Source organism: Dermacentor andersoni, chromosome 1 (assembly GCF_023375885.2).
Source record: "Dermacentor andersoni chromosome 1, qqDerAnde1_hic_scaffold, whole genome shotgun sequence".
NCBI lineage: Eukaryota > Metazoa > Arthropoda > Arachnida > Ixodida > Ixodidae > Dermacentor > Dermacentor andersoni.
The window spans coordinates 42510595-42522400 of record NC_092814.1 but is presented as its reverse complement, the minus strand read 5'-3'; the positions used below and the strand labels follow the sequence as shown (position 1 = coordinate 42522400).

General features: G+C 43.6%; 1 protein-coding gene across 9 annotated transcripts in view; it reads left to right on the top strand.

The window, feature by feature from the left end:
- The first annotated feature begins 582 nt into the window (after positions 1-582).
- Positions 583-11806, top strand: part of LOC126545917 (armadillo repeat-containing protein 8-like) — an 88714-nt gene continuing 77490 nt past the window's right edge. For 2 of the 9 annotated variants that reach the window (XR_011892481.1, XR_011892477.1), the window contains exons 1-6: positions 585-1030; positions 2445-2518; positions 2589-2660; positions 3089-3228; positions 3321-3353; positions 8508-8701. Coding sequence is in view for 4 of the 9 variants with exons in the window: in XM_055061370.2 (XP_054917345.1) it covers positions 1004-1030; positions 2445-2518; positions 2589-2660; positions 3089-3228; positions 3321-3353; positions 8508-8701 (540 nt within the window). In the remaining 5 variants the exon portion in view is untranslated. Of the gene's footprint in view, positions 1031-1063; positions 1312-2444; positions 2519-2588; positions 2661-3088; positions 3229-3320; positions 3354-8507; positions 8702-11806 lie in introns of those variants that run through there. The other 7 variants (XR_011892474.1, XM_055061370.2, XM_050193960.3 and 4 more) reach the window with 7 other exon arrangements.

Below are 11806 nucleotides of genomic sequence, written 5' to 3'. Positions count from 1 at the left end.
AAAGCGTGGCCGGTACAGCAAAGAAATAAAAAAAACAGCAAAAAAAGGAGAACCTACTATGTCATTTCCTCCACACTTTCCTCCTAGCGCGCGGAGGGGATAGGGCCTCTCCTCAGTTTCCTTCCTCCATGCTCCATGTATTTCTCGCTGTAGCGGCCATTTTGTCGGGGCACAATGGCGGTTTTGTTGTGGTGGTCACAGTACGGTTATAGTGCCTATAATTCTAGGCACTATAGTACGGTGTACTGCATACCATAGAGTTTCCTACAAAAAGTAATTTTTGTAGGAAACTCTATGCTGCATACAGAGGGGGAATCCTTTCTCTATGGAGGGGATATCTGGGGGTATGGCCGGTAGGGCTTCACCTCAGTTTTTTCTTTCCTCCATGGTCTGAGGCAGTCCTGGACAGTTCGGGAATGTTCGGGTCCGGGACCGTTGTCCGGGACGACAAATCAAAGAGGCCATGCAATATGCCATGCAACCCTCAAAAACGCGGTCTCCGAAATCTGCTTTCTTCTTCTTAGGGGGGGGGGGGGGGGGGGGGGCAGAGGCAACCGTCGCTGAAGGGCGGATTGGGACTCCTCCATGGAGTATTTTTCTTCTTCCATGGTTAAAAGCTCTTATGCTTTCAAACATGGTTATGAATAATGTTTAACCGTGTCTGCGATAGTGTCAAAAAAATTGTTGTGCAAGCTTTTTGTTATCAGTGGCATCAATCAGCGCCGCAAGAAAACCCGTCAAAAAAGAAGTGCAACCTAAAAAGATGCACTAAAAAGTAAAAGGAGTCAAAGGAAAACCAGCCAACTGAGAACAGTGGGGAGAGCGCTAGTAGGCTAGTGGCTTTGGCACTGGCACTCCTGAGAGCGCTACGATCCTCGTAAATTGTCAGATGTTGGTATTTTCAATGTCGCAAGTGCAAGCTGTGGAATACAGCGAAGCGATTGAATAGAAATCGCGGTTTTGTTATTCTAACTAGCTTCGGGAAACCGTCGGAGGTTTCAGCATGGTGACCATTCATCAGTCTTATATGGTAAGACGATCCTTGTAAAGCGCGTGTGAGCCTGTCGCAGAAGTCTGACGTTCAGTGCTATAAGCCTATTTGTTCTTTTTAAGTTGTGCTAAAGTTCAGCAGATGAAGGAACTAATGAAGACTACATGAATCAGTTCAGTGCATATGCAATTGTCGCTGTAGTTATTCCTCCGCATTCTACTTAACGTCGATCCTCGCGCTCGGCTTGAGTGGCGGGGTGTGCTTGAGGCTCTTGCGTATGTGGCTATGCGTTACAGTGATATTTGGTGCAGGTCATTGAGGTACGATGTATATGTGTATGCCGTTTAGAATTGTTTGGGCAAGGTTTTGACTGGTATTGCAGAACTCGCGGGGACCAATAGCGCTGAACTAGCGTCACAAGTTGGTGGCTGGGCGTGAATATATTTCGTTTTTTTTTTTTTTTCTTTTTACTAGTAACAACGTGTCATTATTTCGTATTATTGGCGGCGCCTCCAGGACACCAAAGCGGCAACAGGTACACCAAAGCTAGAACCTGCATTGGGGCATTGGTTGGGGCTCGCCGACGCCTGCGCGTTCCCGCGGTGTGTATAAGCCAATCTTATAACACCCCCTGACACGCTCCGGCCTCGGCGGCTCCAACCCACGCACCGTCCTGCATCCAGCTTTGACCTCCCTGCTGCCCCTTGGGTGCCTTGAAGATCCTGCACTGCCTGCTTGATTATAACGCAGTGTCTAAATGTACTACGCTGGACGTACGCGAATCCCAAAGCTAAAGGTACGTCGGACGTCAAGAATGAAGACTTTCTCGCGCCTGCGGCGCCCGTACTGAGTCAGTCATGCCTGATTATAGCTTTGTCGCGCCTCACGGCGCTCTACCTTCAAAATAACATCGCTGATCTTCCCGGGGGAGCGACAGGGGCCCTAGTAGAGACCAGGCCTGCTCTCCTAGCGCAGTATCTTCGCTCGTGCCAGGCTTTTCGTATGCTGCTCTCCGTGACATTTTAAAAGAGTGTTTTAATGCTTCCTTTTGAGTTAAAACGTCCTTCAGCAAAAACATGTGTAAAAATCGGTAGACGGGAGCCGCGGAGCTAGCGAAACGGAAGCTCCGACATATATTTAGCTTCTGGGATTCCTGTACGTCTGGCGTACCGTTAGACACTTCGTTATTATAATTTCAGATGCTCTCCATATACCTTCGTTTGCCGATTTCATGTGCCCTTCTGGAGCAGTACTTGTAAAAAAGTAAATCTATCATCGCGACTAGCAAAAGCACCCTGCAACAACAAAAGTTTTCTGCGACTTCTGCAACACCAGTCAGAACCTTGCCGTTGTTTGAATTGCCATCAACAGCATCATAGTGTAAGGTGTGACTGGAAATGCACAGTTCACGAGACTGTTCAGCATTCAAAGTGACCATGACTTATTTTGACAGGTCGTCGAGTGCAATAGATCGTACATTGACCTCCTGTTTTTTCACGATCCTGAAAAATGCTTGGAAGGAATTATGTAAGTTCATCATTTCAATGCCCGTATTGTGCTGTGGTTTTATCATGACATCATCCTGCTTGTGTTTCAGTCAGTTGAAAAACTCTGTGATCGGAAGCAACAACCAGAAAGCCACGGTCATACGAATGGGCCTTGTTCCAAGGTAAAGTCCACATTTCATTTGCATTTTTTGCGTGTGCAACTAATGTGTGGAAAAGTCGCACAGGATCACAAGTTGCTTACGAAATTGTGTACAAAAAGTCTAAACATGGGACCAGGAAAAATATAAAGACAAATTGGCATAACTTCTCATTTAGTTTTTACTGTTCCAACCCATTTTATAGGTTGTGTGCAAAAGCTGATCTTGTGCTTTTCTTATTGTTTTTTGTGCATTTTATTGGAACACACCCTAGCAGGCAAGCATCATTTGCACTAATATGGCACTGGAATTCTCATGCATAAGTTACAGATAAAACCTTCTCCACATTATTGGTGTATAATATAGTAGCATTGCTGTCCTGAATGTATAGGGATAGCGACTAGGTTTTGAAAGGTTGACATAGCATTGAATTGCATATTGGCTGAATGCAGGTTGTTGCAGATATTGCGCGAGGAGTCTCATCCACAGCTTTTGTGCGAAACAGCAGTGATCCTAAACAGCCTGGCTAAGGGCACAGAAGAGAATGTCAAGGCTCTTCTTGATGCAGGGGTGCTACCAGTATTGCTTCAAGGTGAGTGTAACCAGCCAGTTGGAGATCTCCCGACTATAATCAACACAGCTCTGGCTTTGCTCATGAGCCAACTTTTCTTTCCGTGTGTGCAGGCTTCCAAAAGCATACACAACTGCTTCCATGCGGTGAGCAGTACTCATTTTAAGCTTGGCTTTTTGCTTGTCTCTGCTGCGTGCAAGGGCCTGGCTTGTGAATGCTGCTGCTTTGAGTTTATACCGCATAAGGTGTTTATGCTGGTAGGAAAAATACGCACTTGGCACACATGCAGAACCTCGGCAAAAGTAGGCTTTCTGGCTTGCAGAAAGCTTGACCTATTGCTTTTCTGTGTTCGTAAATATGTGTGGGAGCAGAAATTGCATGTGCATTAGTAGCAAAATACTGTCTCAAGTTGCTTAGTGAGTAGGTTATCTTTGGACTGTCTGACCACACAAACAAAAAAATGCACTCTTCAATACAATGAAGTATGCTTGAATCCTTGCAGTGCAATAGATAGCTTGTATGTGATGTCATAAACACATCTAAACATGCTGGTCCTCCAACATGGCGGCTAGGGTGATGTCAGTGTGTCATATTCACTGTCATGGGTAACCTGCTTCAATGACTTGGAGATGCAGTCGAAACGTTCTTGCCGTATGTGCCAGAACCATGGCAGAACCATTGTGTGAGGCATCAACACACGCAGGTTCTCACCATGCTGGTCTTCCTACATGATGGCTAGGTTGATGTCAGTGCAAGCCATCAACAGACTGTTCAATGTCTGGTCTCTGATAGTGTAGTAGCTGTCCAAACAAATGGGCATTGTCATTTACAGTTGAAATTGTCTGCAAAAGATGGCTACAAGTGAATAGATATGGATCATCTGTATTGAAAGTTACAAATATAGTGCATACCCCAGTGCACCTTACTTTTAGTCCAGCAGTGTGCTAACAGTATGGTTCATTGAGGCATGTTGATCCCGATTTTTAAAAAAATGTGGGTAAGAGGGGGGTGGGGGTCAACATATTTTCTTTATTCAAGTTCCAGGTTTTCTTCAATAAAACTTGAAAAGGGTTTCTACTCCTTAGACTGTTCTGTGAAGCTGCAATCAAGATAGTTCCTGAGAGTTTGGCATGGTGCTTGAGAATGTTTTTCTGAGGGTGGTAACAAATAACACCTGATTCCCCGATTTACCAGTGCTGTTTCCACTTTAAGGCCTGTTGACAGAGACAATGGATGAGCATAAGCATAGGCAGGGCTAATAGGTTAAGGAGTGTGACCTAACAATACTAAGATAAGAGGTGAATTGTTAAAGGGACGCTTAAGAGGAATATCAAGTTGAGCTGGTCTGGTAAACTATTCTACTTGAATACCGACAATGTCAGTCTTGCTGTGAGCAGAAACTTGGTAAGCCAGAGTGCACGCAGGACACAAAAGTGGGTAACAATGCCATAGTGAAGTTCCCAAAACAGCCTCCCATGACATCATGGATTTTCACAGCATCTGCTTGAGTCTAAATTTTATCAGTCAAGGAAGGTTTACAGTGAACTGTAAAGGAAACAGTGAGTTTTTCTTAGATAAAGAAACACTGTCTAATGCATGAAATTACTTTGAAATCCATAATTTCATACTGGTGACTTTGTGCTGTGGTTTAGGGGTGAATAACAAAGAGGTATGGACTTCATTTTTTTGACTAGTAATCAATTTTTACTACCAAATAAAGCAAAATAATGTTTGCAAATAACCTCTTACAAGTCTAAACTGATTTGGAAAGGGAACAATAGGATTTGGAAAGGGAAACTGAAAGGGAACACATGCTGCCGCGGTATTGTGTGAGGGGAGAGGGTATCGCTGTGCTGCCACGTCACCCTCACTTTCATTCTCGGAAGCCTGTGTTATCACCCGCCGTGGTTGCTCAGTGGCTATGGTGTTGGGCTGCTGAGCACGAGGTCGCGGGATCGAATCCCGGCCACGGCGGCCGCATTTCGATGGGGGCGAAATGTGAAAACACCCGTGTGCTTAGATTTAGGCGCATGTTAAAGAACCCCAGGTGGTCGAAATTTCCGGAGTCCTCCACTACGGCGTGCCTCATAATCATAAAGTGGTTTTGGCACGTCAAACCCCATAATTTTTTTTTTTAGCCTGTGTTATCCCTGTGTTCCCTGTCCACGTAAGCTCTCGCCTGCATTCTGACTGCGCCTTGGTAAGGCCGAATCAAAATGTTCCAAGCGTCTCGATGCATTTGCTTCCCCGTGAGGAGTTCATAACTCGAAGGACTGCTTAATGGCATTTAATTGGACATTAATGCTTTTGCATTCACAACTCCTAAGTGCTTAGGCTTCCTCGGATTTTTTTTTTTCTTATTAAGGCTCCTCTTGCGGTAAAAACTTAGATTTTATTGTATTGCGAAGGGTAATGCCCAACTTATTTTTCTTTTTAGTGTCTTTTTAAGTTAACAAGTGGCTGAATGATGTTTGGGACATGAGCTACATTGAACCTGTCTAATTTTATATACTGCCTTAATATGTCTGGCTTGCTTGTTTATTCACTTGTGCCAGTCAAAGTGAAAAACCTCTTGCTAGTATTTTGATGCACTGCTTGCTGTCGTCTTGTATACCTTGATAGGGGTGTGCAGAAAGAGTGTAGCCTGCTCAGCTAGCACTGTGCATGTCAACCGGCAGTGTGCTTGCACTGGTTGCATGCGACAGTGCACCTCACATTTTATGGACCACACTTTCATTAATGTTTCAGGAAAGATGCAATTTTCAGAGTTGAGTAGAGATAAAGGCAAGAGCTTTTTTAGCAATGCACTGATTTGAGCTGCAAACACATCATTTGTATGATGTACACGAATGAGCAAATTAATTGGCTTTTATAGTTAGTATAAGTAATTTTTGAGCACATGAGGCAATTGTGAACCAGTAGGCACCATTAAGGCATTTACATTTTTAGGGCATTGGCACCGGTTTCAAAATATTTTGCCATGTTATTTGCCTCTGAAGAATTTCTTGAACACGCCCTGTGGCAGCACTGCATAGAAAGCTGATGTGTTTCATGGCACATTTTGTGGATGCATATCTTGAAACTGGTGTTTGTCTCAGTATAACTAACAACTGGGAATGTCCTGAGCGCTGGCTTATTTCAATTTTGCGACTGCAACATGTGCTTTAGAGCAACCAAGAAAAATGTTGATTAGTGAGCTTTTGATGGTCATGTTGCTAATTTGCATTCATCGTGCACTTTTAGACTACAGTGGTTAATAACACATTGCACAGATAATGTAACCTTTTTATCTCTTCTACACTCTGTGTTAAAAAGGTTTAATAATCTTGGTTTGAATAAGCAGTGCAATGTTTTATGTTGGCAAATGCTGAATTGTTTGCATGTCATACTCTTGCACATGTTGCGGTATTCTTTGACCCACTTCTTTTGCTGCATTGTGGTAAAGTTTGAGACTTTAAATATGTACAATGGGAAGGAAAAATTAAAGAAATGTGTTCAATATTTCTATTCTTGACACCAGAGTACATGCCACTAGTTGTGGAAAAAGAGAAATCACCTGATGGGTTCAAAAGGCCGTGTCTGATTTTAGGTGCCTGGCAGGAAATTGGGTAGTCTTGTCTTTTGCGCTAGGTGATTGGTGGCACAAGTGGTCTGTGCAGGCTTGCTTGCACCCACCACTTACAGGAACTTTGTATCTTGCTATGAGCACCAGGATGTCCTCAGTGGCCAAACACAGCATTGGAACAGAGTTGAAATGTTGCTAGCTATGTAGGACCCCTGTTGATAGGGCTGATGTGCTTTCCTGAACATCATCTGATGCCACAGCATGCCCCAGAATGGTGACGGTGGGCAGTGCTTCAGCTTTAGCGTGCTGCCGTATCTAGCTAGTTGAACCTGTAATTATTTCTAGCTTGCATATTTCAATTTTTATGTAACACAGCCCTTTCAGTATTTACTTATAGGTGATTACCTCTGCCTTTGTAATTATAAACAACATAGTATTCTACACATTCTGCACTTTTGATGTCCCAGAAGCTCTTCTTTATTACACTCGTGAAGTGCATTTAAAGAAAGTAACTTTTAGAATTAGGTTCCTGATCTTGTTGTTTTGGAGTTAAGTTAGTTAACTCCTTAGTTTTAGTGAACTCCCCGACGTTCAGTTAAGGATTTAAGTTGCCAAGAAATATTTAATTAAGCAAGGGCATGCCTGACGTATGACAAAGGGATTCCGGCCAAAAACAGCTACGTCGCAAACGGTTGCACCCTGTGCAAATTCATGGCGATTTGGAGTGTGCCTCGTGTTTTTTCGCCCACTGTTGAATAGCAAGGCACACTAAGATATGGTCGGAGAGGTATGCTTGTAAATAGTGCTTATTAATATGCCAGTAAATGTGAAGCAAGAAAAGACAGCAGACTTTAGTGATTCCGTCGGCTCTGAACCCATTTACTATGACAGCAGCAGTCTCCTTGAAGACCACCATCTTAATTCTGCTTGCCTGCTTTTTCCTCAAATAATTAAGTTTACCCACTACTTGAGCCATGGTGTAAGACGATTTAATAATTTTGTGCTTTACTTGAACGGTTAGTAATTAGAGACATTGCAGGTGATAAGAGATAAGAAGCCACAGAGTGTTTGTCCTTGTGCGAAAAAATGGTATTCGTATGTTACGTTGCTAAGACTTCAAAAACATGTTTTGTTGTTAGGCATGCAAGCGCAATTCTTAAACAGTTGTAGAGAAAGCATTTCATTCTACTAGAATAGGAGGAATGGAATGGGCCAGTTCAGCCACTCCAGGAGTGCGAATGGTCTTACTCTCACCAATTAGGGGAGTTAAAACAAGTGGAATTATGGGGTTTTCCACTCTCCAGATGCGAGTGGGAACGGAATGGAGGGCACTTCTCCTCAACTCTGGTGTGAGTGTTTGTCTTGAAAAGATTATGCCCCAGGAGGGCAGTGGGTTGCTTTTGCTAGGGGATGTGAACTTGAGTCTGCAAGTTAAAAAAACTTTTTATTGTTCTCCAGCTACAAAGCTGAAGATTTAGTGTCACATAGGTGTGGTTACACTGGCTTAGTGCTATATGTATTAAGAAGGATGGTTTGCTGGGTGACTTAGTATTCCAATATTAAGGCGAGCAGCACAATTAAAACTTGATACAAATGCAAAGAATACAGCGCTGTGTTCATTTTCGTTACCTCTGTATCAAGTCTCATTTTTCGCGCTGCTCACCTCAAGACTGTATTAAGAGAAGGAAAGGGCTTTGGCCATAATGGATTCTGTTATTTGCGGGCTCACCTGCAGGGCTGGTGCACCAGGACCAGCGATATGTGGAGGCATGCCTGCGCTGCCTGCGCACGCTGTTCCGTTCTGAGTTGACGCCTGTTGAATGCATGTATGAGGAGCCATGGGCAGTTCGACACTTGATCCTCATGGCTACGCAGACTCATGCGTCCAACCAGGAGTGCATTGCCACCATCCTAACAGCTGTGTGCAAGGTAGGCTGATGTGGGATATGGAATTGCAGTAACCTTATTAAAGAAACTAACCTTGCATGTGAACAGCTCAAAGGCCTTTCCATCCTGCCATTAACAAGCTCACTGTCAGCATTTTTGTCCCATGTCTTCTACTAATTGAGATGCCAGCGACGTGAACAGTTCATTGTTGTGACACTTGTGTTTCTTGGGCTTTGTTATAATTTAATTTCTTTTGAAGTGGAAGAGACAAAATTTGAAACACTGCTAGAACTGCAATGATTAAACTCACGCTAAATTAAACTTTCAAAGAATAGAAGGCAAAGATACCTGGGCACAGGACGAATGCTGATGCTCAGCTAAATGTTCATGGAATGTCTGAATTGAGGTTCTGCTTGCAAGTTGTCGCAGATAGTTAAGCTAGCAGCTAATTGAGGCTGCTTAAGTGGTGTGATGTGGTAGTGTGTTAAGTGTGCATCACCAATATTGCAATTGTCCTTTAAGGGTAAATGCAATATCAAAGTTAATTATTTGAACGTCACATATGCCTTTGATGTGACATGACAGAAGAAACATGCGATTTTTGTGTTTTCATTGCACATTCCTGTACAAGTGTTCCTTCTGTGAATGGTCAAATAAACTGGAAGTCGGCACTATCCGTGCTGTTTCTCGTTTCTTTCAGTGTTTTGCTTTGTGCTGTATGTACAGTGCTCACGGAATGAAATGGGACACGGAGCATTTAGTAGAACCCTACATATGTGCAAAGTACGCGAGAGCAGCATGTCATGTGGCTAGGAATTTGATCACCAAAGGTGACCAGGACTCCGATGTAAGTGTATGCGCCAGAATTACGTCGATGTGACACGAACTGCAGCCGGTTGAAACGAAAGTGTGCGCTTTACTTAGCCCTAAATTGACGCGTTTCATTCCGTGAGCACTGTACATTCAGGTGGGAACAAATAGGTATTTACTGAGGAACGGAGAGTTCAAAGTGAGCGAAAAGTTCTGCTATTGCCTTATGCAGTAAAGATGCCTAGGTGCAGTGGACTTTGTAGAGATGTTTGTGTTATTACAGTCGTTATGGCATGTTGTGTATGTGCTGCATCCCAAATTTTATCACTTGAAATGTGTGCCATTGGTGGGGATAACACTGCGCACAAGTTTGTCTGGTTTTCCTTGAGAATTGTATACATGTCCTTTATTGCAGGGCAGTAGCTGGACAAATATGTGTAATGCACTTCATGTGCTTTGCGAAAAGCTCCATGTGGTGCAGTCTAACTTCAAAATAATGAACATGGATATATAATGAATTATTGGTTATAACCGAGTAAATGAAAAATTTGGTTAGCCATGCCTTATTTCAGTGGGCTAACCTACCGCTATAATTAAACTAAAGGTAGCTACAATGCAATATTGGATATAGTGAAGTGAATATTTGCTCACCCACAGTTCAAAACATGTTTCTCGGGGGCAGGCATTCCGGAGCGGTATTGCCAATCAGTTACGTTTAGGGATATAAGTGCTTTTGCGTGATTTGGCACCGAACACGTTGGCATCTACGAGCAACAGTTTCCCTGGCACAGTGCCAGGATAGCGTGCTTGGAGCTGTACAAGAAACGCTATCGCCGTACACGCCGCCGCGTCAGATGCCAAATCATTGGACATCTTGCAGTAGAGATGGTATCACCAACAGGGCTTGACAGAGAATACCGCTTCGGTGTGCGATCTTATAACGGTTTGGAAAACAAACCGTTTGCTTGCTTTTGTGTGATTTGTCAAAACAGTGCTTCCGTCATCAAAGAAGCATTGAAGAACTGTTGATATGTGCTGCGGAGGCTGTCAACAAAATCCATCTGAATAAAGTTAGCGACATTCCTCCTCTCCTGGCTACTCCTTTCCCTGCTCCCTTGCTGCACGTGCCTACCCTCGCCACTCGCAGTTTGCTCTTTTATATCATAGTGATCGTGCTGTGCAGCACCGTGATTGCAGGATCTGCGATCAAGAGCAACTGTCGTAGCATTGGCCTAAGGCCATGGTGACGCTCGGGCACTTGATTTTGCGGAAATGGCACGAGGGCAACCACTGGACTAAACTCCACCAATAGGGAGGCACGGATAAGCCTCAGACTTTCTCACCTGCCCTCGCTCGCCTAATCGGGTGGTACACAAAAAAAGAATGTTAACATGACTAAGAAAATACAGAATTGCCTTGAGAAGCTGCTCCTCTTGGCGAGAAAGGCCGAAATGGCGAAAGTGGTTGCATCTATAGACACTGTAGAAAATTTTATAGTTCTTGACTTTGTGTGAAGCTGCGAGATGACAATTATGTCTTTTTTTTTTTCAAATAAATGAATGTTTGTAGGTTTGGTAGTGTTCACGTGTCGTGCTGCACTGCACGGTGTTGTTTGTGTGCATTTGATTGGTTGATAGGCAGGCACGAATTTTGCTGGGCTCCACACACCTGTCATTGCTGGGATCGACCACTCAGTGCTGTGTGGCAGATCGTAGCCATCACAGCCAGGAGAATAAGTGCCAGAGAAATGCTGTCGCCCATCGACATTGATATTGCGCTTGTCGTTGTCGCCCTTTTGTGCCTCATGTCCACTCTTGTGCTAGTCACATCAGCATGGCATACCAACTAGCCCGGTCTCACACCCTGCAACATTGACAAGCCAGTTGGTTATCACGCAAAATGTTGCAAAAACGATTTTTTTCACTGAAAGTGAACTACCAAGAGTACTGTCTTGCTAGTGGCTTGCAATGCCGACACATGGCATCATGCTTGCACTTCTCTCACGTTGGCACCACCTTGGATTTTTTAGATCTATGTTAGTGTGTACATTTTTGTTGTATATTGGATAAAAAAGTAATGGTAGTGGTAGCTGCGACTTTGTTATAATGTGGTTAGACTGTATTTAAGTGCACGTGCCTTATATGTATGTATATATCATGGGGAAAACAGTTTTTAATCTACAGGTGCCACATAAACAGTTGCTTTTATTACAGCTTAGATGTTACAGCTTAGGTGCACGCGATGAAGCATGCAGTTACACCCCAAGTTCATCCGCCTGTCTGGATTGTGGGCTATATACTGTATGTATTGATATGTAACACACACTTTTTTCCAATA